Here is a 27,694-nt window from a genome sequence, read left to right on the forward strand (position 1 = left end):
TCTGATTTCTTTTATCTGACTGATTCTTGTATGTGGATTCTTTTAGCATTTTGCAAGGACGGCTGTAGAAATGGAGGAGCCTGCATTGCTGCTAACGTGTGCGCCTGCCCACAAGGCTTCACTGGCCCCAGCTGCGAAACGGGTAAGAATAGCATTGGGTCGTTTAGAAAATGAATTTTTATGCCAATGCATAAAGTAATCCAGGAGGAAAATAATGTTTTAGGTTTTAAGTGGGCTCTCAAAGCACAAAGCTATTAATGAGGAAGTAGTGGGAGAGAGAGGGAGGAGGGGGTATGTTTTAGGGGTGCATATTTCTGAGCAAGTCCCCAGAGCTATTCCATGGGGGTTTTGGAGCTATGATAATTTAGCAACATATATTGAGCTGTTTGAGAGGGATGTGTGTGCTCACCCAGGAGCCCTGGACTTCAGAGTTCTTATCACTCATTTGGAATTCATTTTATTGGAGCCTATGACCAAAGCATAGAATTTAAGGTTATAACCAACCTTGTTTCTGGAACAAAGTCCATTTCTTGTTTATATTTTTATGTGGACCATTGATCCATTATTGTTAATTTTCAAAATATAAAGTTCTCTATTCATAAATTACTTTTCATCCAAGTCCATCATAGACTTTGTCTCTCTGATGGATTCTGATGCTAGAAATTTCCAAAAAAAAAATGCCTGTAATCTGGGCTGCTTGGAAGACTGAGGTTGTTGGTCTTTATAGTTTGAGGCCAACCTAGCCAGAAAATTGTTTTGAAGATCCCCTTCTCAACGAGGATTGGGATTCAGTGACGTGTACTTTTGTTCTTAGTTTCTTGGAAGCCTACCCTGGTCAGGAAGTGAGACTGTTACTTCATAAATAATAAGCAAAAATCAGACTTTATCAGCTATAGTCTTGTTGTTTGAATAGTTCCAATAGTATAGGACCATGGAGAGTCTGGTCATTCTCCCTGATGCCAATGGTGATCGATGTGATTGATCATGTCCTTTGCTTTTAACAAATTTCAATTCAGTGCACATAACATATTCTCCACCACCATTTCACTGAAGAGCTATCTGGTTAAGTTAAAGCTCATAGTTACTCAGCATATTAGACAGAAAATGTTTTTCAGCATTTGGGAAGTAAGAATATTCTAGAGTAGACATTGCCCAAGCACACAGAAAGATACACACCAAAGGTGTGACTTATGTCATTAGATGATCCTTTTCTACAAGTACAGTAGACTCTTCCTATCCATGAACACAGGGTTTTGGAGTACAGTGTTGTACTTTGTTCTGTTTTTCACACAATGTGTTTCAACTTCCATTTAAATTAAGCACATTCACTTTTTTTTTTTTTTTACGCACTAGCTTTGAACTCAGGGCTTCTCATTCACTACTAGTAAGATACTCCACCATTTGAACCGCAACTCTAAGCCCTTTTGACTGTAGTTATTCTTGAGATAATTCTCATTTATTTGCCCCTTATTGTAGAGATGCTCTTACTACTAAGTTTCCTGCCGTGCCTGGGCTGACAAGAGCAAGTCATCATGCCCAAGTTTTTCTGTTGAGATACACTGTTGTCTATTTGGTCTCGCTTGGCCTAAAATCATGATCCCTCTGATTTCAACCTCCTGTATAGCTATTGACAAGATGGGTTCTTGCAAGTTTTCTGTTCAATTGGACTTCTTCCCAGTGTCTACCTCCCTGGTAACTGGGATTTATAGTGAGCACAGGCTGGTCTAAGCATATTAACTTTTAGTGCATTCTTTGCTTTGGAGGAGGTCTGTTTTCACAAATCAAGGGCAAAGAAACATCCAACAAATCACAAAGACTTTAAGCTCAATTAGTGATCACACTGGACTGAGGGCGTCTGGGCACTAAAGGAATGTAAAGGTTTGGGCATTGACATTTACTTTGACTTTTTTGTTTATTAAATTATTTTAGCTGTAGTTGGTCAAAACATCTGCAATAAATTAATAAGTGTCTTACTGTTTTCTAAGCAATGATTTTCAAACTTCATTGACTTAATTCATTTCAGATCCCTAAGAAATGAGCATGGAAACAACCATGCAACAACCTATGTTTCTTTCCCTCATTTATTGTAACTAGTAAATACATTGGATGGTAAAAGATTAAAAAAAATATACTTGGACCTGATAAATTATACAGGACACTAGACATTCACACAGTGAGACCAAAGGAGGATATTCTTAGGAGAGGATCATTAATAGATATATGCATATGATGATATAAAATTATATTTATCGAAATGAACTCCAGCAAATGGAAACGAGGGGTTTTTGTTGTTGTTATTTTGCCTGTTTCCCCTTTGCCACCGTTTCTGCTTTGTGTACCCTTTGTCTTGTAAATAAATTTATCCATTCTGGGCAAGGTAAAAGGGAGTAGGGAAACAATGGGACAAAGGGTGCACAAACACTGCATTGATACTAGATACTATGTTGAAAATGGACTTTACAACTTGTGGGGGAGAGGTCAGGAGGGGAAAACTGGGAGAAAATGAAGCAAGAGGTGATAGATACTGTTCAAACAGAAATGTACTCATTGCCTGACTTAAGTAACTCTATGTCTCCTTTACAATAACAATTTCAAAAAAGAAATGTGTAGGGATGTTCTCTTTAGTAGGTGAGGTTCTTTGAGTGGCATTATTTTCTAACTCTAGGCTTCCCCACCTTATATTGGATATGAATGACATACAGAGCTTGTTAACTTGTGAAACATATAGATTTAAAAATTATATATTTATTATATTTAAATAGCTATACAAAGGAGTTACCCATCAACCAATTAGTTCATTAGAATAATGCATCTTGATTAATGGCACCCCTTTCATTATTTTCTCAATCCATCTCCTCCAACATACCTCTTCTCTCAGTTTTCTTTCTTACATAGAATATGCATTTCCCCTGAAACTAAGCTCATCTCCTATGAAATGTTTCTTCATAGGTTTAATAGGTCAAACTCAGGCATCTCCAGTGTAATGGTCTCTCAGTATTTCCCCACTAGCAACACACACACACACACACACACACACACACACACGTCAAGGTATTCTACAGACCTCTATACATAAACATCTATGGCAGGCAGTCATGTTTCCTAGATCCAGTGTTTGATGCTATTTCTAGTACAGACTCTGGATACCAAAAAACCATTTTGTTGAGGACCTATCAATATTGTAAAGATAATGGTGTGGAATTTTTAATATATGACTGTCCGAAGAAGTCTAGGGTGAATAATCGCCATGTCATTATTCTGCAGACTACTTTCTTGCACTGGGGGACAAAAAGCATATGATAAGATTATGAAAATCTGGACTGGCATAAAATTAATTTAGGTAATGAAATATTTAAGACTGGAGTAAAAATAACCTTCCAGAATACTTCAGTCTCCCTAATTATCCTTGAACTTTAAATCTTCATGAAGACAGTCTCAGACTGACTCTGAGGGACTGACTGTAGCAGCCAAGAACTTTGAGTGAACAGATGTGGGCTGAAAATCTGTGAAAATCTATGAAAGTCGCATTTACTTGTTGTTTTTTTTTATCACCTTAGACAAGTTATTTAACTTCTCAAGGTCTGTATCTTCTCTACGTCACCTTACTCTCACAGTTTAGCTCTCTTCCAACACAGATATTTTTACCACTTACATTAAAAAGACTGAGATCTGAGGAATTCTAAAAAGTTGTTTTTATAGTCATAATATTCAAGGGACATATGTGAAAAAGAAGCTAGGTAAATTGAGGGGTCAGGTGGGGTTGGGAGAGATGGGAAAGAACAATGAAATGATGACATTAATCAAAATGCGTTGTACCCATAAACTGACATGTTAAATTATAACCCCTTTGTACAACTTAAGGAGAATACAAATAAAGAAATAAATAGAAAAAATGGCTACAGAACATCCATCTTTCTATTCAAACGCTCCATTTTATTTTGTGTGTATGCTAGTTTTGAGGCTTCAAGTCTTGGGTTGCTGAGCTTTCTTTTTTCTCAAGGCTGGCATTTAACCCCTTGAGCCACAGCTTCACTTCTAGCTTTTTGTGATTAATTGGACATAAGAAGAGTATCATGGACTTTCCTGCCTAGGCTGGCTTCAAGCTGCATTTCTCAGATCTTAGCCTCCTCTCTTGAGTAGCTAGGATGACAGGTGTGAGCCACTGGTGCCTAGCATAATCAAATTATTTTAATTCAATTGCTCTCAGTATGTTTCTTTGAGGACCTTAAATGCAAGAATCCAAACCTGAACTCATAACCTCTTGTATTATCCCTGCCCCATCTTCCCTCCCCACCCACTGTACATAGTGGGTATACATACCAAGTCTTCAAGGTCAGAGATGAAGAAGTCACTTAGCCCCTTCCACAGCTAGTCCAGTCCTCAAGATGGTCTCTTTACCTCTTCATGGTCCATTTCTTTCCATTTTTGCTAGCACCCCAGGAACTCAGTGTGTTTATGTTTGTCTCTGTCTATTCCAGTCCTCACAGAATATCAGAACACAGATCCAATGCTATCACCCCTTGTAGTATTTTGTCATGCTCTCAGGCTAAAGAACACTTTTCACCATGATGTATCAGGCCACTAAAACTATCAGTCCATCCAGCTTCAAGCTGTCGTTCCTCTGTCTCTTCCTCCCAGGCATTAAACTTTGTGAGGCTACAGGGTATATTTTACTCACTTTTACCAGCTGTTCTATAAGCAGATATAACTAAGTGATAAATGACGAGGGAAAAATGGTATAGTACCTTCCATATTTCCTAGATTCTGTGTGAATATTAGTTTAACAAGGCCTTCAGGATCCTCTGACTGGCCTTAACTCTTAGACAGCAGGGGAGGAGCTAAGGCCCAGAGATGGAGGAAGTTGCATAAGTATCTCATCGTAGGCCCTGACCTGAGATTTAGAGTAATCTTTCCCAATCCAGTATCTTATCTATCCTTTTTGTCATGAGGTTTCTGCCACGCTATCTGCCCACTAAGTGATCATTCTATTATCCTTCATCATAGCTGTGTCTTCGTTGTGCTCATGCTCTGAGTGGCAAACTAATTAATACTGTTGTTCTTAATGGGGAAGACGGGCCATTTTTTAGTCCTAGGTAAGAAAAGCATAAAGATTATCAAGAATTCCAAGTTTAGGAATGGGCTAGTTTTGGCTTACTGGGATTAGATGCTGTCCAAAAGCTTAGAAAGGGTTTGGTTTGTGGTTCTTATGGTGTAACCATCTATTGTGCCAATACAATACAATCACTGAGGATGAAATAATAGAACTTACTTTTTTTTAATGATCAAATCTTAATTTGCATGATGTTTACAAACTCTAGTTACTTTAGTTATCAAGGTCTCCTTCCATTTCTCTCCCCTTGTCTATTTACTCTTGCGTCTACACTAGGTATACACCAGTAAAAATGGTTGAATTCATTTACTATCTTCACAACAGAGCTTATTTTATGTGTGGCTCCTTCTGAACAAAATTTATTTTTCATGAATGTACAGCATAACTTCCTGTTTAATTAAACACCCTAATATTCCACATTGGGTGTTTAACCTGGTCTTAGTAGGGAGATTATCTCTTGGGTAACTAAATAAAATGTATCCGAAATCTATATGCCCAAGTTCAACAGCCTGATTACTGCCACTCTGTATTTATCACACAATTGCTAAACCTCAGTTCTGTGTGTATGATGATAGATTAATATGCAAAGCTATCTTTCTAGACTTCAGGTAAATCTGTAGTGATTTAAGATTTGACACTAAAGCATTTGACGGTTCCTGATAAACAACTGCTGACTTACATAAAAATGTTCATAATTAAAACTTGGTGTCAAGTAGCAAAGCTAAAAACATACTGAAATATCAAAGAAGAGATCAAATATTTGGTGATAAGTAGCTTTTGTCCTTGTGTATAAAATAATGGGTTTATTGGCCACAGATCAAAACACGGGAGGAGAGTTTTAATTGTTTTAGGAATAGTTAAATGAACATAAATGAAGTTGAATTCCTGGGTTTTTGTAACTTTTTAATATAGTTTTGAAATGAAGCTTAAAAACATTATTTGAGTTACTTTGCTTAAAAAACATCTGCACCAGGCACTAGTAGCTCACACCTGTAATCCTAGCTACTCAGGAGGCTGAGATCTGAGGATGGTAGTTTGAAGCCAGCCCAGGCAGGAAAAGCCATGAGACTCTTATCTCCGGTAAACTACTCCGAAAAAGCCGGAAATGGCACGGTGGCTCAGGGACATTGTCCAGGCCTGAGTTCAAGCCACACTACTGGCAAAAAAAAAAAAAAAAGAGGAATGTCTTCAAGTAAATTGAGGCTGGTTGGTTTTAGAAGTTTTTATTATAATTATGTTTTATATTATATAAGATCTTATATACCTAAGACATATCTAAGTCCTATATAAGATCTCATAGGTAATTAAAATTATTTAGCCATAAGTAGTATTTTCTTATGAAACCATTCAATAAATCCAAGTCAGCAAGAGACATTCTTAAACCCTGACTTTCTGGCTATGCACTTCATATATTACCAGAAAGTTTAGAGCAGCTAATCTAAGGGGCAGAGCTCAGACCCTGAGTTCAAGCCCCATTCCAGCAAAACATAAATAAATAACATTTTAAAAGAAGACCATGATTTGCCAGCCACTGGTGGCTCATGCCTGTAATACTAACTACTCTGGAGGCTGAGATCTGAGGATCACAGTGCAAAGCCAGCCAGGGCAGGAAAGCCTATGAGATTCTCATCTCCAATTGAACACCAAAAAAGCTAAAGTGGAGCTGTAGCTTAAGTGGTAGAGTACTGGCCTTGAGCAAAAAATATCAGGGACAGGCCTGGGAAGGTGGCTCAGTGGTACAGCGCTTGCCTTGCATGCATGAGGCCCTGGGTTCGATTCCTCAGCACCACATAAGCAAAAAGAAAAAAGCCAGAAGTAGCGCTGTGGTTCAAGTGGTAGAGCGCTAGCCTTGAGCCTTGAGCTGAGTGACAGCGCCCAGGCCCAGAGTTCAGGCCCCACTACCGGACCCCCCCCCAAAAAAAAAAATCAGGGACAGTGCCCTGGCCTTGAGTTAAAGCCCAAAAACAGGCCCAAAAAAAGATTATGATTTTTATGATAAATGATTCTATTTTTATTTATTCATAAACCAGCTTTAAGTATAGTTTTGTATAGTTTACTACACTTAGTTTAAAATGTTTAAACAACAGTTTAAAAATGTTTAATTTCTGAAATTGCTGTTGTGTTTACTTAAAACCTGCTTTGGTTTCATCCTATGGAAACTTTTAAAAAATAATGTTTCATGGAAGTTTGAGTCTTTGTATTATTAAAGTTGATGAAAAGTTCTCAGTGTTAAATCTGAGCCTTTCTTCCAAATTCTTCAGGTTAATTGGAAAAAATACTTCTCTTTCCATCATGACTAATAGATGGGATTACAGAGGTGAATTTTTTCAGACTCTTATTGAAAGGCCTACCTAATTAACACTGGAAAGGAGGACACCTCCTGCAGCCAACACCAAGTACAGAGTACCTTTCAAGCCGTCAGAGTGCAGGCCTGCGAATGAAAGTAGTTGGGGGGAATTGAAAGAGATCTTCAATTTTGTTTTAAAAGCTGGGCACCAGTGTGGTTCACTCCTATAGTCCTAGCTACTCTGAAGGCTGAGATTTGAAGATTGCTGTTCAAAGCCAGCCCTGGAAGGAAAGTCTGTGAGACTCTGATCTCTAGTTAATCCCAGAAAAAGCCAGAAGTGGTGCTTTTGTCAGCCACGTGGACCATTAAACCCAATTCACTTTCTTCCCGTGTCACATAGGAATATCCATAGCTTAGTGAACTCAGTAATGAATTTAATATTTGCTTTTGAAAACATGTGTTTGCAGAGAGATTTTTCAGGTTATGCAGTTGTCAGCACTGATGGAATTCAAAAGAAAAATCTGCGGTTATAGATGGGAGCATGATTTTATCATCATGTTCAGTGACTTCTGAGAAGGATGAACTTGGGACAAATTGTTCTATAGACCTTTCCAATGAAACTAGTGGTGACTAAGTGATAATGGAGCTTCACAAACAATCATGATATAAATTCCATGGAATTTGCTGGAAATGGAGCTGGCATGTACTGCTACTTTGTTTTCTCTAACCTTTTCATTCTTCTGAACAGAGAATATGCTTTGTAGGAGGCTTCTCGCTTATAATTATTTTGTATTTCTTTCTGGAATGAGTCACAGAGACTCATATAGAATAAAGATAACAATCAACTTTCATCTAACTGATTGGTAATTCTTTCTTTAAAACTTACTCTGTTTTAAAGAAAAAATTATAGTGTAGGTAATTTTTGCGAGATTTAGACAAAAATAAGCATCAGCTTAGGATTGTGCTTCACATTTAGTAAAAAGTCAATGAATAATAATAATATTACTAAAAGTTAACAAATATATAAAATATATTAATACATATTCATTAACATTAACACATTAATAAATAACTGCTAGCATTTGGATTAGAAAAGCTAATTATAAAGGATGGAGAAAGAGCTTTAACTGTTTTCATGCATTTCTCAGATATTGATACCAAAGATGGAAAATAACTAATTCGGTTCCATTTTCTCATGCTGCATTTACTTTGAGCCAGTAGTTTTAAGAAACTGTTGGCAAATGGGAAGGGAGATGAGGAAGTTTTTCTGGGAGGTGAACATAAGAGGGTTGGTAAATAAATTCTTCATGTCCATTACGGATTGAAAAGAATCAGAAAATTAAAATGTGAGATGAAAGCCATACTTGAACACATAATAACAAGGATCTATTTAAATGGCAAATATAGATTTTGAGTCAATTCAAAGACAATCAATCAAACTTGTGAATAATATAAATTAGGAAAGGTAGCTGAGCCTCTAATCTTAGCTACATGGGAGGCTGAAATCTGAGGATCAAGGTTCCAAGTCAGCGCAAGCCAGGAAAATCCATGAGACTCTTATCTCCAACTAACCACCTGAAAACCAAAAGTGGTACTGTGGCTCAAAATGGTAGAGAGGTAGCCTTGAGCGAAAAAGCTCAGGAACAGCACTCAGGCCCTGAGTTCAAGCCTCATGACTGGACAAAAAGAAAGGAAAAGAAAAGAAAGATAGCTGACATAAGAGGCAAAAGAAAAATTCAGAGTTACTTGAATTATAGTTACATTTGACATTGAAACATCTTCCTGCTGAACTATTTTTAGTTATTAATGAAGGCTTCATTGTCCCTACCAGTGTTTTGTTTTAAGGATTTTAATTCTGATCTCTTCCATCATTGGTCTGCATTATCCAACTCTTATGCCCCTCTCCTTTGGCTTTCTTTTTATTGTTAGTTGTTCTTTTTTGTTTTGTTTTGTTTTTGTCTTCTCCTATCTTTTCTTCCCAGTCCCTTCTACTAGAGAATGGGTTCCTTGAAGAATAGAGGTAGAATCTGCAATTTCTAATTTGGTCATAGGACTGGTATTATGCTTTGCATATTATAATGAGTAAGTTAATATTAATAAAATATACATAAACTCTTGCATTTAGATTAGGAAAACTAGTTGAATTGGATGGAAGAAAAGAACTTCAAAAAGTTTTTATGCTTCCCAAGTTGAGTAAGAGCCAAAAACATTAGGTGCTAATTCTAGAAGAAAATGCATACTTGACTTAAGCTAATAGAAACAGAAGATATTCAACAATAGAAGTGATTGTCTGCCTGGATTCTCCATTACTTTTCCATTATTGCATATTACAGATGAGAGAGAAAAGTTTTCTGGGTGGTAAAAACCCTGGTAGACATGAGAGTAGTTGAATAAGCCTCCATGTTTAGTGGCTAATAAAATTACATAATCAGAAAAAAGAAAAGAAAAAAAGTCAACAAAACATAGAGATGTGAGCCATGAAAGCCATCCATCCTTTAGCACGTGATAAACTACAATAGTATGAGTATCATAGGATTCTATTGAAGAATCATAACTTGACCAGAAAACAAGTCTTAGCTCCAAATACAAAATCAACTGATCATAAGAACAGTGTGTGAAAGTAGAGGGCCAGCCTGAGTGTTTGTGTGGAGCCTAGGGACACAGGACTTCTGTGCTGACACTTGGTGGCTTCAATTCTTTTTTGAGTGTCTTGGGCTATTAACATTACAGTTGTTCCTAAGAGTAACTGCTTCAAGCTGGATATCTGTGGTCCCTTGCTGTGATAGGAAGCAGGTGGTGAACATGATGGGGAAAGGGTGCAGGTGGCTTAAGAGATAAATGGTTCTCCGTTTTTTTTTTTTTTCTCTCTCAGGTTTTTCACTCTAGGCTGGTGGTATATCACTTTCAGCTTTTTGCTGCTTACTTGGAGATAAGAGTCTCACGGCTTTTCCTCCCCAGGCTGGCTTTGAAACAGGGTCCTCAGATTTCAGCCTCTTGAGTAGCTAGGATTATAGGCATGAGCCACTGATGTCTGGCCATCACAACATATCTTTTTAAAATTTGTTTAATTTTATTGTAACAGTGTTGTACAGAGGGGTTACAGTTACATAAGTAAGGCAATGAGTACATTTCTTGTCAAACATTGTTACCCCCTCTCTTGTTTTTCTCCCACTTTCCCTTCTCCCCTGACTTTCCATCCCCCAAATTGTAAAGTTCATTTTCTTTTTTGGGGGGGAGGGGTCCAGTTGTGGGGCCTGAACTCTGGGCCTGGGCGCGGTTCCTCAGCTCTTCAGCTCAGGGCTAGTGCTCTACCACTTGAGCCACACCACCACTTCCAGCTTTTTTCTTTTTGCTTATGTGGTGCTGAGGAATCGAACCCAGGGCCTCAGGCATGCAAGGCAAGTGCTCTACCACTGAGCCACCTTCCCAGCCCATAAAGTTCATTTTCAACATAATGTCTTGTGAGTCTCACTGTTACATTGGTTCACCCTTTGTCCTTGACTCACCATTTTGTTATTTTGTTATTCCCCTTCCCTTCCCCAAATCTGATAAACATATGTACAAGACATAGGGTACCAAAGTCAAAAACAGTGACATCAGGGTACCATCCCAGTACCCTTCTAAACAACTTATTTGCCCCCCCCAAACCATCATAGACAGCTTAAATATGCAAATAAACTCATAAAAGTATTATTGCTTTAATTATTTGGGTATGGTTTCATAGAAAGGGGTGATACAGCATTTGACAATTTCAGAAAATTCTTGAAATAGGTATAACAAATATGCTCATTTTAGAGTGATTCTCTTGAGACAGACAGGTGTTAACAGTTTGTTTTGTCTTTGCTTTCTGATCTCACACAATCAGAAAGTGGCAGAACCAAGTCTTATAAGACCTGATTAAAAATATATATGCATATATGTGTGTGTGTGTATATATATATATATAAAATGAAAAACACCTTGTTGATTTATTAGGGTGAAGAACAGTTTAATTGTAGTCCATTACATGGTGTTAGCACTAGTCTTCTATCTGTAGGCATTCTTTAACTTTAATAGGGTTACTGAATAATTTTCCAGTATTTTGTAAGGTATCTGGTAAGTATGGAGATGAATTATTGAATTATTATCTTATGGGTCCTGTTAGAATGTGGTTACATTCTAAATCAGTCTACTCCACCTAATTTGAAGTTTCTTGAGAGACACATGTTAAGTTCAAGGCGCTTAGTGTTACATTTGCTTCAGGACAAAATGATTTTCTTTATTATTGTTGTTGTTGTAGCTGTCCAAAGGATTTTCAATTCAACATATGTCAGGTTATGAGGTGAATGCATCCTGATCGATGTCACCCCTTCCATCATTCTCCCCCATCCCTCCCGATTCCACCCCTCCCCTCAGGTTACCTGGTTCTGTTTCACATATGCACATTGAGTATTCCTTTCTCTAAAATGGTTTTCTCTGTCTCTTGGCCCAGCTCAAGTCTAAGAAAAATAATGACTCACATACTTGAACAGATTCAAACTTGATTTTTGAAAAAAAAAAATTGAATCTTTTCCCTAAGAAGTCCCCATGTAATACCTTCAAGGATAATTGCTCTCTGATAGCTCATTTAGACTTCTGATTTTAAAATAAAAGTTGTCATTGTGGCTGCCTATGTATTTGAATCTAAAGTGAGACCTTCCTTTCTTAATCAAAGGTAAAAAATACAAAAATAAAAATTGAAGGCCCAGTCACAAAATTCAAATTAGAAGCAACTTTAACACTTACCAAAAGATAGCTATAAATTTATCATGCTTTAGAGAATAGAAATCTACAGGACAGATCAAAAATCTATTCTTCAAGTGTTCAGAGTTCCAAACCTGTATGGGATACAGCAATAAACAAAAGAATGCTCCTGAGAATTGCCTCAGAAGCAAAAAATAAGTTATGACTGCACCTAGGATTGACAGACTGGTAGGAACTTGAAGATATTTTCTATTTCTTTTTGAAACTAAAATGAAATACTGTCACCTTAAGACCTCTCTCTCTTATGTATGTATGTATTTGTTCCTGTGTGTGTGTGTGTGTGTGTGTGTGTGTGTGTGTGTGTGTGTGTCTGTCTGTCTGTCTGTACTGAGTCTTGGATTCAGGACCTCAGACCCTCACTGACTTTTCCAGTGACACTCTACCACTGGAAACCACACTTCACCTCCAACCTTTTGCTGGTTAATTGGAGATAAGAGTCTCACAGAATTTCCTGCCCCAGCTGGCTTCAAACCACAATCCTCAGATCTCCTCCTCCTAACTAGCTAGGAGTAGCACTTTGAGGCCTGCTGGGTCATGAAAGTCCATGAAACTCTTAGCTCCATTAACCACCAAAAAGCCAAAAGTAGAGTGTGGCCCAAGTAGCCTTGAGTGAAAAAGCTCCCAGACTGGCACTAAATAAAATAAATAAATAGTGTGTTAGACAAGACATAGATAGCAAACAGAATGTGTTCTATAACTTCACTAAATTTACAGTGCAGTATACTATGGGTAAGATAGTAAGACTGTCAAGATGTCACCATGCAGAGATCTTAATACAGAGGACCCATAGCGTACTATAAATCCTAGTGCAGAGGATGCTCTGCATCCTGTGTCCCATTTCTTAATAAATAATAGATCTATTTTAATGAGAAGGAAAAGAATGAATGAAGGAAGCATAGAAGAAAGGTGCAAATACATTTGGTGAGTGCAGTGTACGATGTCCAAGGATTTTCCTGGAATCATTGACATTATCAGTGTTTCCAAGGGGATAAGAGATCAATTCTGCAAACATCTAGAGCATCATTAGCAGAAGGAATGTAGTGCAAAATTATAAACTACTAGCATCCCTTGATCCAAATATTTCCCTTCATGCTCACTTAAAGATACAGGCAGTCAAGTTTGTAATAATAGTTCATGTAAATATTATACTACAATGTCATAAAATAAGAGAAAGCAACTTCTTTTTGTTTTTCTTCTTTTTGTTTTATCTCGCTAAATTACCAAATATCATGAAGGTGATTAATCATTTTGTTCTAAGTTACACTGTGTTTTAAGAGTTTCTTCTAAGGTTAAAAAAAAAAAAGGAATAGTTGCCAGACACCAGTGACACAAACCTGTAATCCTAACTACTCAGGAAGCTGAGATCTATGAATTGTGGTTCAAAGCCATCCTGGATAACAAACAAAACAATAAATAGATGTGGAGCTGAGGCTCAAGTGGTAGAGCACAAGCCTTGAGCAAAAAGCTCAGCAACAGAGCCCACACCCTGAGTTCAAGCCCCAGGACTGGCACAAAACAAAGTAAAAAATAAGAAAGGAAAGACTTATACAAACAATAAGTGGTCTTTCTCCACTTTCTAATTTCTGCTTGTATTTATGTTATACATTTTCAGTCTTACCAGTTCATCTTTTTAACCAAATTTTCCCAGTTTTGTGCAGATAGTACACATTTTATGAAAACAAGATAAAAGACAGATTCTGTGAAAGCCTAGGACTGGAAGAGCTCTGGGACTATGTGGTCCAGAAAGGAGTTTCAGAAACAAGTAATAATTAGCCTCTCAACAAAACAGCCATGTGAACATCTGAGCACAGAATATCTCCAGGTTGAGCATTCAGTATCAGATTTCCCCCACAAAAAAGTGATGATTTTCCTGTGGACAATGAGAATATTTCTGCATTGTAGATAATTCCTACATGGAATATTTTTAGAAACATTTTCCCTTGCATTATTAAAGTCTGTCTCAGAAACCTCAATTACCCCTAGTTGTATTGTTTGCCAGACATCCCTATCTATTAGCTTCATCCTAATTATTTAAATCTTCCCTCTTTTCATTCTATTTTCTGTGATCATCATAAATCCTCCTTTTAAGTTGGAAGCTTGATTTTAAGTGTATGTTCTATTCTTGGCTCTTCTACTTTGTTTCTATAAAGATGTTTTGGTCGACAATTTTATTTCTTTAAGTACTGAAATTTTTACTTTCCATTGGTGTTTCATTTTTCTCTTATCTTTGAATCTTCTATTATTTGCTTAATATAGTTGGATTCATAACTTGTGAGATATTTCCTTGTTTTTTTTGAGTTACATTATCTTGTGGGTAAATTATTTTCTGTCTTCTGGTTTTATTTTTGTTTATAAATTTGTGCCCTGATTCTGTTCATTTTCTTTATATTTTGTATGGTTTGGTCCTTATTTTCTCTTTGATTCCTTTTGTCTCATCTGACCCCTGGCAGTTGTAGTTTGAATAGGAATGCATCAAATATTGTATGAAAATTAGACCATTCTGATAAAGATTAACCCTGTGAATCTTTGCATCTGCCATGGCTCTGTTTGCTTTTACTCTTCTGGGTGTCAGCCCATTCTGCATCTTTCCCCATTTCTGATTTCACTGTATCCTAATTGGAAGAGATCACTCAATTCCCTGTGGGCAGATCAGGGAGTATTAGGGAGAAATCTCAGAATTTCAAAGTTTCTTCTCCAGCATGGCATATTAGAAACAGAATAGAAAGAGGAATTGGCCATGTCACACGTGTGCAGCTACACACACACACACACACACACACACACACACACACACACACACACAGAGTATCAGTGACCAGGCTCAGTGGCATACATCTGTAATCACAACTGAGGTAGGCCAGTCATGAGTTCAAGACCAATGTGTGCTACATAGTGAGACCTTATTTTAACAACAAAAATAACAGAAAATAAAATAAATTATTATCTGTAAGTAAAACATGATGGTCTTATTAGAAATTTTTCAGAATTTTTGAGCAATGTGTTGTATTACTAGCAAAGAGATTTGTTCATGACCTCTCTGTCCTTTTCTTTTTTATTTCTTGTGCTTATTATAATTTATATTTTCTGAGTATAATCTATGTGTCCTGAGTGTGGGATATGAGGGGTGAGTGGGAGAAGTGGGAATGTGTGTATGTGTGTGTGTGTGTGTGTGTGTGTGTGTGTGTGTGTGTGTGCCAGTCCTGGGGCTTATACTCAGGCCTATCCCCTAGCCTTTCACTCAAGACTGGTACTCTACCACTTGTGCCACACCCTCCACTTCTGGCTTCTTGTTGGTTAATTGGAAATAAGAGTCTTGTGGACTTTCATACTGGGGATGGCTTTTGAACATTGATTGTCAAGTCTCAGCTTCCTATGAGGCTTGGATGACAGTGTGAGCCACTGGTGGACTGGCCTACATATGAAAGTCTTGTGGTCAATATTGAGCCCCAAGTTTTTATTATCATAAACTTGAAAAGTTAGAAGCTCACTTAGATCTGTGATTTGAGAAGTGGTATTCTATAATAAACTTCCTGTGTAGTTTATTTCTGTTACAGTGCTGGGACTGCCCAAGGTTAAGAGTAAGAATATTCTATACTCCACGTATGATTTGAAATGCTTTGAATCTCATTTTATTATTTCAATAAAAAATTACCAAATACAGGGCTGGGAAGGTGGCTCAGTGGTAGAGTGCTTGCCTTGCATGCATGAGGCCCTGGGTTCGATTCATCAACACCACATAAGCAGAAAAAAAAAAAGCTGAAAGTGGCACTGTGGCTCAAGTGGTAGACCGCTAGCCTTGAGCTGAAGGGCTGAGGGACAGCGCCCAGGCCCCACGATCGGATCAAAAAAAAAAAAGTTACTAAATACATTGTCCATAAAGTTAATTTATTCACTCATTTGATAAATTGAATGCAGTAAGTCTCCCAAAGTCTGAAGGTAACTCTGATAAACATGACAAAGCGACTTGCCTTACAGAATTTTTCTTTAGTAAGATAGCAGTGAGCAGCAAGCCTGTGAAAAACTTAATTACCCAACTGAGTTCTTAACAAAAACTCTCCAATGTAATCACTTACCATTTTTCACTCTGTCATGGCTGATCTGAGTTCTGAGACAATGTGGTAGTACACGCTGATCGCTGACCTGTGCCTGCCTTGCGTGCTCTGGGTGACGAACCTGCTCACGGTATGCTGAGCCACGATGGCACCACTGTGCATGAACATATATAAATAGGGCAGACAAATGGTGAGAGGGAGGGAAGGCGAATGCAGTCATTGAATTCACTGTAAGCATGTGAAGATGGGACCAGGTAACTTGGGGGGAGGGATGGGGTTGGGAGAGATGAGGGAGAAGGCCAGAAGGGGTGACATTGTTCAAGACACATTGTACTCATAAACTGATACGTTGAAGTGAATCCCCTTCTGTATAACTACATAAGGATAATAAAAATTATATATATATGAAATGAATAGATGAAATTGTAAAGATGGCCCTGTGACCACACACACCCCCATCTGAAGAAAGGAATAGCAGACTATTTAAAAGCCAATGTCAGAGCCCCATTTTCCTCTTGCTTCTAAAATGGCTTTTGTTCATACAACTCTTTGAGAACAATTCTTTGTAAAATTCTACCTGGCCTGTGTCTCTTTAATATATAAATCTGTGCTGTGCTTCCAGCCTATTAATAAACACAATAGGGTTGTTCTGACCTTGATTCCTTGTGGGGGAAAAAAAAACCCAATAGGTCTGTCTCTGCAGCTTCAGCGCCTGCTCCAGCAACCAGCTGAATTTACAAGACACACAAGCAGTACTGTACAGCATTTTGATACATTTGATTTGTACACAATGTGTTTCTTCTCGCCACATGTACACCATTCACTAATTCACACCATATTTATGGTAACAATTTTACTCAAGTCTGAGATGTGCAAAATGAAGCAATGGAAATTTCAAGGGCAAAGTGGCAGAGAGCTGAATAGACTCGTTTTATTTTTTTTTTAAAGATAATACTTTTAGCTGCTCACACCGGTAATCCTAGCTACTCAAGGGAGGCTGAGATTTGAGGATTGTAGTTTAAAGCGAGGCTGGACAGAAAAGTTCATGAAACTCCTATCCTCAAGTAACCAGCAGAAGAAATGAAAGTGGAACTGTGGCTCAAGTTGTAGAGCACCAGTCTTGATGAAAACAACTAGGAGACAGCAGCCAGGCCCTTAGTTCAAGCCCCTGTGCTGGCATGGGCTTGAGTACTCTCTCTCTCTCTCTCTCTCCCTCCCCTTCCCCCTCACATACCACACACACACACACACACACACACAGAGCAGTAAACATAACTTTTTGAAGCAGATTTCCAAATTTTATGATTTATACAAATCAGTGCAAACAGTTTTTTAGTTAACAGTTAAATAAGTATTGATGTATTCCATGCCATTGATACTAACAGGAAAACACATGGCAGGCAAGTTTTTAAAATTGAAGCATATATCCCAATTCATCATGTCTAATTAAGTGTGCTGAATTACCAGCATCAGTTGTCACCAGTGTCACCTCCTTTGATGGCAGTGGCCAGATAATAGGAGAGACTGTCACCATCCCAGGTGTCTGGAGGGCTGCGATTGATCCATTTTTGACAACAAAAGAGAAGTTAACAGGGCTTCCTGGTGAATCAGTCACCAGAAAAGATGCTTTTCCTAATTGTGCCATACCGCTCATGATATCGCACCACGATTAGATTTCCTTTAGCTCACATTTAGCGGGACCTACGGGCGTATGCACAAATCAATGGGGAAGCAGGGGCCTGGAAAATTACATACTTGAAGAATTAATGAACTATAATTCCGTATTACATTCTCAATCACACCGTACCTCCTTTTCATTAATGGAACGAAATTGGTTTTCCATAGACAGCATACTTTTAAAAAATGCAATCATGCTCAGATTTTTTTTTAATCTTAGCTGCCTTTTAGATGGGCTTTCTCTATCATGAAGTATGTCAATGGGAAATTCATAGAGAAGAATTTATCTGTGGTGTTAATGCAACCTGTTGAAGGGCCTTGAAATCAGGCTTTAAAATCCCTGACTAGAAATTGTAATTGATTTCCTGGTCCTTGTTCTTTGTATCAGTCCTGGGGTTGAACTCAGAGCCTAGGTGCTGTCCTTGAGCTTTGTTGTTCAAAGCTACTGCTCTGTCACTTGAGCCACAGCTCTCCTTCTAGCTTTCTTGGTGCTTCATTGGAGATGAGTCTCACAGGGTTTCCTGCCTGATTTCCAGGCTGATTTAGAATTGAAACCTCAGGTCTCAGCTCCCTTAGTAGCTAGGAGTATACGAGTAAGCTACTGGTACCTGACAATATTTGGAAAGTTTTTTCATTGCTTCCTTATTCTTCTACAATCCAAAGACTAAAAGTCTTTGAAAATACAATGTTTTTCCTTTAAAACTCTTTTTTTTTGGGGGGGAGGGTCCGGTCGTGGGGCCTGAACTCTGGGCCTGGGCGCTGTCCCTCAGCTCTTCAGCTCAAGGCTAGCGCTCTACCACTTGAGCCACAGCGCCACTTCTGGCTTTTTGCTTATGTGGTGCTGAGGAATCGAACCCAGGGCCTCAGGCATGCAAGGCAAGTGCTCTACCACTGAGCCAACTTCCCAGTCCCTCCTTTAAAAATCTTTTAAGTCAAAACATTACAAATCTTTTACTTATTTATTTTTCTTTATGGTGTTACTAGAATGTTTGAACTCAGGATCTCTTACTTGTGAGGAGGCAGTATCCCACATGGGTCCTGCATGCTTCTAGTCTTTCGCTTTAATTATTTTCAAGTAGGCTCTTGCATTTTTTTCTTGAGCTGGTCTTCGATCGTAATTCTCCTACCTCCATCTCCTGTGTAGCTAGGACTACAGACATGCGTTGCCATTCCCAGTCCACATTAGAAAGCTATTTACAAGTTTAAAACAAAGCCATTTTATAAACTCAGATGCGGGTTATTGTCATTTATTTGGCAGTGATTATTTTCGCTGGAAAAAAAATAGTTCACCATGATAGGCACATACCAAATATTACTTTCTAATTAATAGATGAGCTATATTTCAGCACGCTGTGCTCAGGTATGTGTATGTATGTGTATGTGTGTATACTTAATATGAGTATGAGTGTATAATGGGTGTATATACATCTACATTATGTTTCAGAATCACAAATAAGCGAGTGATAGTCTAGCTTTGTAAAAGTGAGTTCTATCCAGATTCATGCATATGTCAGAAATAATTTCATTAGTTTCTGAAAATGTTGTACTCACATGCTTCAAATGCTAGCTAGCCTTTTAGAATCATGTTATTTTCCTTTCTAAGTTATTCTCTTTAAAATTCTCCAGTGATAAGTACAATCCAGTGATTGTACAGGATACAATGCTTCCATTAATTAGATGCAAGGATGTTTATGCCTCTTTCCTCTTGCTATTGTGTTTTATTTCCATGCTATTGAATCACTAGTTGAAATTCAGTCAGGATAGAGCTAAAGAATCTCAAATGTGAGACTTAACACAATTTCATAAAAACTTGATACACAATTTTTGGAAATACTTTTTGGAAGGTTGTTTTCTCACTAGGTGATTTTTTTACTTTCTTTCATGAAAGGATAAAAATTTGTTAGGTGTTAGCTGTTTCGTTATTTAAACTGAACTAGATTTCTTCACATCAAGCAATATTGACTGTTATTCTTTTACAGTCTTAATTCTTTTCAGTCTTCTCTCATCACCAAAGACTGTCTCTATGTGTGTGTGTGTGTGTGTGTGTGTGTGTGTGTCTATACTGGGGCTTTGAATTCAGGACAAGGGCTCTGTCCCTTAGCCTTTTCACTCAAGGTTAGTACTGCACCATTGAGATTCTCATCCATTTCTGGCTTTTCGGTGATTAATTGGAAATAAAAGTCTCATAAACTTTCCTTGCCAGGACTGGCTTTGACCTGAGATCCTTAGATCTCAGCCTCCTGAGTAGTTTGGATTATTAGCACGAGTCATGTTTGGATAACTGGCTAACCAAGCTAAAGAAACAAAACCAATTTGGAGGGGAACTTATATAGACAGTACTAAGTCATATAAAAGATTGAATGAGTTGGTCCATTTGTGTGTGTGTGTGTGTGTGTGTGTGTGTGTGTGTGTGTGTGTGTAACATTTACTTAGGTAGATATCAAACAAGACACAGGAAATCTGTGATTGATACCTTGATTTCTCTCCTTTTGAGCCCTATTCTATATAATATTAACCTACTGTCTATGTTATTACATCTTCCTAATATTATCTTCTCTTTATTTAGTGCTGTCTGTGAATTCTAATTATATACTAAATTCTAGAGTTTTCCATTATATACTGGATTCTAGTTTTCCATTTGAATTTTTATTTTATTTTCTTATCATTTTAAGCTTTTATGTTTCCTTTTTAAACTTTTTATTGTTATTATAAAGGTGATAGACAGAGGGGTTATAGTTTATAAGCCAGTCAAAAAGCACATTTCTTTGGGCAATGTCCCCCTTCCCTTCCTTTCTCCCAATTTTTCCCTCCCGTCTCTATCCACAAGTTGTATAGTTTATTTCCTTTTTTTCTTGACTGTGAATTATATTTTTTTATTGTGAAAATACCATACAGAGGGGTTACAATTACATGGGCAAGGTAATGAGTACATTTCTTATCAAGCATTATTGCCTTCTCCTTTGTTTCCCCTTCCCATCTCCCCCCCCACACCCCCCCAGACAAAGTTGTACAGTTCATTTTTCGACATAACATCTTGTACATCTTGTTGCAATGGGTCTGCCTATATTTATTTAATTTTTTCTTTTAAAAACATTTATTATAAAGGTAATGCACAGAGGTGTTACAGTTACATAAGTAAGGAAATGAAGTCTGGGGGAGGGAAAGTGGGAGAAAATGAGGGAGGAGGTTCATTTTCAACATAGTCTCTAGTGAGTACCACTGCAGCTTTTCTTTACCCTTTCTTCCTCCATTTCTGTGCCCTCTTACCCTCCCTAAGACAGATAAATGAACAAACAAGACAAAAAGAAAAGAAAACAAAAACAACAAAGGAAACACCTCTTGTTTCCATTTCCTGGAGTTCATTTTGGTAAATATTACTTTATATGATGAGAGGCCTATAGGTATTGCACCTTTGTCTTCCTCCCCTGTATTTTAGCTCTAGCTTCCACAAATGGGAGAAAACATGCCATTTGTCTCTCTGAGTTGGGCTTATTTAATTAACACGATTTGTTCCAAGTCCATCCATTTCCCTGCAAATGACATAATATTATTGTTTCTGATGACTGTGTAATATTCCACTGGTTATAGGGACTACATTTTTTTGATCCACTCATCAATTTTAAGGCATCTGGGCTGTTTTCACAATTTGGCTATTGTGAACAGTGCAGCAATGAACATGGGTGTGCAAATCTCTTTACGATATCCTAGCTTGTGATGTTCTGGGTAGATGCCCAAGAGTGGTATGGCTGGGTTGTATGGAATATCTATGTTTGTTTTACTGAGGAACCTCCAGTCCATTTGAATTTTTAATTTCCTTAAGGGCGAATGCTACTATGAACTTCTGAAATATATATCTCTCCTATAAAAAAACCAATTCTATATACAAAAAAATCTGAGAATTATCCTTGATTTCTCTTCATCCTTCATTCTTCCCATTGAATCAGCCAAGTAAGGACAGATACAGGGACAAGAATCTCAAAGAGTCCCAGTACCTTTGTTGATACTTATCAAATGTAAAGAACTTAATTTTAAATACCCTCAGACTTCTCTTTCCTTATTTACAAAGTAAAACTTGGGAGCTGGGAAGGTGGTTCTGTGGTAGAGCGCTTGCCTTGCATGCATGGGGCTCTGAGTTTGATTCCTCAGCACCACATAAGCAGAAAAAAGCCGGAAGTGGCGCTGTGGCTCAAGTGGTAGAGCGCGAGCCTTGAGCTGAAGAGCTGAGGGACAGCGCCCAGGCCTAGAGTTCAGGCCCCACGACCGGAACCCAAAAACAAAAACAAACCCCCCCAAAAAACAATATAAGGAAAATCACTGGGGATGCTACTTTTGGAGAGAAGGGAGGCAGGGAGTATGATAGAAGCGATAAGCCTGATTGGAATATAGTGTAAACATGTATGGAGATTTAACAATGAAACAATCCCCTGTATAACTAAGCTAACAAAAATATGTACTCTTTACATTATAGAAATATTGGGCTGGGAAGGTGGCTCAGTGGTAGAGCACTTGCCTTGCATGCCTGAGGCTGAGTTCGATTCCTCAGCACCACATAAGCAAAAAGAAAAAGCCGGAAGTGGCACTGTGGCTCAAGTGGTAGAGCGCTAGCCTTGAGCTGAAGAGCTGAGGGACAGCGCCCAGGCCCAGAGTTCAGCCCCCCATGACCAACAAAAAAATAAAAATAAACTTTGTATTTGCTTCATAGGGTTTTAAGACTTAAACATAAGAAAAATTCTCTTTGGATTCTTGTATTTAAGTCTTTACTCTTTCCTCTGTCTAAAAGTACCTCCTCCTTTTTAGAGAGCACTCAGAAAATTTGTGTTCATTTCTCAGAAAAAAATTATTGCATCCTTTTATAAAACTTAAATTTCAGCTTGGCCCCAGTGGCTCATACCTATAATCCTAGCTACTCTGGAGGATGAGATCTGAGAATCATAGTTTAAAGCCAGCCCAGGCAGGAAAACCTGTGAGACACTCATGTCCAATTAAGCATCAAAAAAAGCAGGAAATGTTTCTGTGGCTCAAGGGGGAGGCCATTAACCGTGAGCAAAAAAACGCAGGGATAGTACCCAGGCTCTGAGTTCATGCCCCAGGACCACCACCACCACCAAAAAAAAAGACTTAAATTTTAGAAATAAAAGTACATAGACAATCTTTCATGAATTCTTCAATGCACATATTTTACATTTTTACATTTTAAACAACATCAAAATGTCTTACAATTCACAGTGTATCCGTGTTTCATTGGCCACATTATTTTTCTTAAGGATATATAGAATTATCATTAACTTAAAATTAATGATTAGTAGGACTGGATAAAATATACTAGTTGTAAGCAGTAAATGTCAGCTTTTTTGGGGGGCGGGGGAGGAGTGGAAGAGCCATTTCTGAGGTTTGAACTTAGTGCCTTGTTCTTTTGCTCTGCTTGCTTGCTCCTGGTTGGAGCTCTGCCACTTGAGACACACCTCCAGTTCAAATTTTTGTTTATTATTGTAGATGGAGTCCCATTCCTTACCAGGCTAGATTAAACATGCAGTCCTTCCAATCTCAGCCTCCTATGTAGGTAGGATTATAGTTGTGAGCCACCAGCACCTGGCTAAGCATCAGTGTTCATACTAACTCTCCTGTGAGCCAAAGCAAAAAGGGTGAGAATACATTTGTTTCCCAGACACGAGGAAAACATTCTGATGGTTCCATATCTAAGGGGAGAATGATCCTGGCCCCCAGGGGTTGTACTTTCTGTCTTGAAGACACATACAGATCACTTGAGTGGGATTTGAAAATGTAGATTAAGAGACTCCATTAGCTGAGATTTTGCTTCATAACAAACATCCCTAGCTTTCTGATTCATGAGGCCCTTGCTGTCCAACCCACTGCCTGCAACCACACAAAGCTTTCAGATGGAACTTCCCAATGGGTATGAACTGACTTGAAGTGATGCCAATAACGGCTCATAATGCGTATAGCAATTGTACAAGAGTGATGTTTACAGACTGTCCCCAGGGTCAGAGCAGAATCTGAAAACGTGTCTCAGTGTGGGTTTAGAAAAACCAAAGTATCTACAATAATGGGTTTCTAGAAAGCCATATGTCTTTCAAGCAGTCCTCACTGACATTTTTATATGCACATGTATTTTATATGGTGTGTCTGTATGTGTGTGTGTGTTAGACTGTGAGTCCAATGGAGCATAGTATCTTTATGTCCTCAAGGCTTAGCTCAGTATCTGCCAAACTGTAGTATTCTTGCACAAACATGCTTTCATACATAAAGTATTACAAATCCTTGAGGACTCTGTATAAATATCAAGAGCTCAAACACTTAGCCCTGAGAACCATTAAAATGTTTATATAACTCAGCTTTACCTTTGATAAAAGTAATTGTAAGTCACATTCAGCATTTCCCTTTTGTTTTGCTTTCCTCAATAAAGTCTCTCTTGGAGACAGCTTATGTTGCCCTATAACAAAAATATCCATTTTTGCTTTCTAGTATTTTCTTCTGTAGGTCATTTAAGTACATTAACAACCATTTCCCTACTGACTTGAATTTCACTATGTGTTTTAGGGATAATTTGAGTTTGAATGGTTAAGCCAACTAAAACAACCTATCATTTGTAAAGTGATATATTAGGGTGAATGCAAGCAAGGAAATAATGCTTTATCACGTGTTATCGTAAAGTAGTTCATTAAGGCCTAGAAATAGGATTTCATCTCAATGATGTACCTCCCAATATAATAAAGTCATCTCATGATTCTGTCTAGCACACTTCGTGATGGCAGAAAAAGAATTATTCAATGCATATATTCATTTATTCACTGCCAAGAGAAGCAAGGAAGAGGTTTTGAATAGAACCCAAAAATCTTTACAATTTCTCCATCCTCTGCATTAAATGGGTAAGAGAGTATATGTTAGCTTGGGGGTGGTTTTGGTTTACAGATCAAAGGGTAACACCCCAAGAGGTAGATGACAGGATGTCAGGAAGAAGTGAGGCATACTGGTAATAGTTCCCCTGGGACTCTGGGCTCTCCTCCATTGTCCCATGGTTGTCTGTTCACACACACAGCCTTCTTGACCCAGTCGATTTGTTCAAATCATATTACAGAATACCAGGATAGGAACTTGTCCATTCGACAGAATCCTAGCATTTTACATATCAGAAGCAAGCTGGCAATTTTCTACATTTTCTAGTACATATGACGCTGACCTTTTCTGTCTTCTACTTGTCAACTTAGCAAGTAAAAAGTAGAAGAGGGTGTTTCTTTTCTCCTTTCTTTTTTCCTTGTGCCAGTCCCGGGGCTTGAACCCAGGACTTGGACACTGTTCCTGAGTTGTTTTTCTCAAGGTTAGTGCTCTACCACTTGAGCTACAGCTCCACTCCTGGCTTTTTTTTTGTGGTTAATTGGACACAAGTGTCTCACAGACTTTCTGCCTGGGCAGGAAATCGTGAATCCCCAATCTCAGCCTCCTGAGTAGATAGTATTACAGATGTGAGCCACTGGTGCCTGGCACAAAGGCCCTTGTCTACTAGAAAGCATCAATGAATGGACACTTCTATATTTCCAATAAGAAATAATATTTATAATGATGGCCTTAGGGCATTATAGGATTCTTCCAAGCTAATGAGGAAGATTGAGTTATGTTCAACATAGTTTTAATAGCTAATGGGTTTTCTTATCTTGTAATTATTCAGCTTTGTGCCCTTGGATGGTATATATGACGGTCAGCTTCATTAGTCTTGCTTTTCAGCAATGCAGGGCCATACTTTCCTACAGCCGTATGGCTCAATGATGACTTGCTGGGGATTAATATTAGTTCATTATACATTTGAAACTAAAACATCACCTTTAAAACAATGGTCATTGCTTTGAATTCCAAATTTAAGATTTTGCTGGTAGCAAAGGTAGGATAAGAAAAAAATACCTACCACCCATAATTTATTTTTTTCTTTTTTGGTGTGTGTGCCAGTCCTGGGGTTTGAACTCAAGGTCTCAGGCTATCACCTGTTCTTTTCTATGCAAAGCTGGTGCTCTCCCACTTGAGCCATACTTCTACTTCAAGGTTGTTTTTTTTTTCTGGTTAATTGAAGTCTCTTGGATTTGTCTGCTCAAACTTGTGTAGAACTACCATCTTCAGATCTCAGCATATTGAGTGGCTAGGATGACAGGCATGAACCATTGCTCTTCTTTCTAAGGCTACATTTCTTACCTTCCGTCTTAAACATTGGAGAACGGAAGAATTTGGTTGATGGATAATTTCTCATGCAGCTAGAAATAATGAAATGGTATTAAAGCTCAGTGAATTACCATTTTGTATCATCAGTCTTCCTTTCTTACCAGTCCCATTTCCCAAACCTATAAATATTCACATTTTATTACCTTAAAAATGTCTGGAATTCTTGACTTGTTTTTCTCTCAAATTACCAACATTCTCCTTGCCTTTATTTAATTTTTAAACATTTTGAATTCCTTCCTCCTTCTTTCCCTCCTTCCTTCCTTCCTTTCCTTTCCTTTCTTTCCTTTCTTTCACTGTCCCTTAGCTTTTTTGCTATAGCCTGGCTCTCTACCACTTTAGCCATTTTTGTCTTTTTTGATGGTTGATTGGAAGTAAGAGTCTCACACTTTCCTACCTAGGCTGGCTTCGAACCATGATCCTCAGCTTCCTACTACCTACTCAGCTTCCTTAGTATGTAAGATTACAGGCATGAGCCACGGGTATGTGGCCATTTCTCTTTACTTAACTATCCATTCACTTTTCAGCTTTTTCTCAATATATTCTTTTCTTGTCCCACCTGAATGAGCTGATAGTCTTTCATCCATCCATCTCTTCTAGTTTTATTTAGCCGGGCAGATTGACACTGTTGACAATTCTCTCTGTTGGAGTCTCTTCTCTTTATAAATGCTAAGGATGTTCTTGCTTAATTCCTTTCATCCTTTAATTTCTGTTTCTCAGTCTTCTTATGATTTCATCTTCTCATCCATTCAACACTTCATTTACATCAGCACATATCAAACCATGAGGTTTTATTTCTAAGCTTTCTTGAACCACAGACCTGAGTTTCAATGGCCAGTGATAAATCTTCATATAAATATCTCAAGAAGATCCAATGTGATGTTCCACCATTTTCTCTCCATTACACTCAGCATACCCTTCTTCACCAGTTCTCATAGATTCCACCTCCCCCCCTATGTCAATCTGCTCTATGGTCATTGTGTCCATTGGAGGTCACCAGTGGTCTTTCCTCTCCTCAGCTCCCTTCCATTTCCACTTCTAACCTCCTCCCAACCATGTCACTCTCCTCCTTCATTCTTGATTGATTAAACTACTTCCCAGAGCTTAGGACCCAAGAACACTAACTAGTTCTTTTAGTTTCTATATATTCACATTGTTTGAGCAGTTATTGTTCCATTGATAAAAAGAGCAGATCGGAAGTTTGCAAATAATCCATAATCCAAAAGGGGTTAGGATATATTTGCTAAAGCAGAAGTTAGGAGTACAGGTTCAATGCTGGGACCAAGCCATTTTCTGAAAGCATGCAAAAAGATCTGTAGGAATTCATTATTTGCTTTCTTTCCACAGGCATCAGCAGTCTGAGAGAGCTTCAAGAGACAGCTTCAGAATAATATCTAAAATTCCAAGTCCAGCAAACAAGTCCCTTGACCATTTTGCCTCAGCCTCTATGTTCAATCTCATGTCTTGCCAACTTCCTTTCATATGAATATGTCGTTAGTTTGCTTTCTATCACTGTGACCAAATATCTGAGAGAAACAGTTCAAAAGGAGGAAATGTAAGAGT

The 27,694-nt window shown here is 38.1% G+C and overlaps 1 protein-coding gene across 4 annotated transcripts in view; it reads left to right on the forward strand.

Annotated features, from left to right (window-relative positions):
* The window catches only part of Nell2 (neural EGFL like 2), a 318,903-nt gene that overhangs the window by 246,047 nt on the left and 45,162 nt on the right, over window positions 1-27,694 (forward strand). For 3 of the 4 annotated variants that reach the window (XM_013018840.1, XM_013018838.1, XM_013018837.1), the window contains exon 16: window positions 47-142. The exons of the other annotated variant lie outside the window; for it this stretch is intronic. In XM_013018840.1, coding sequence (XP_012874294.1) covers window positions 47-142 — 96 coding nt within the window. The remainder of the gene's footprint in view (window positions 1-46; window positions 143-27,694) is intronic. 4 annotated transcript variants of the gene reach the window in all.

The sequence above is a fragment of the Dipodomys ordii genome, unplaced genomic scaffold (genome assembly GCF_000151885.1).
Source record: "Dipodomys ordii isolate 6190 unplaced genomic scaffold, Dord_2.0 Scaffold42, whole genome shotgun sequence".
Lineage (NCBI taxonomy): Eukaryota > Metazoa > Chordata > Mammalia > Rodentia > Heteromyidae > Dipodomys > Dipodomys ordii.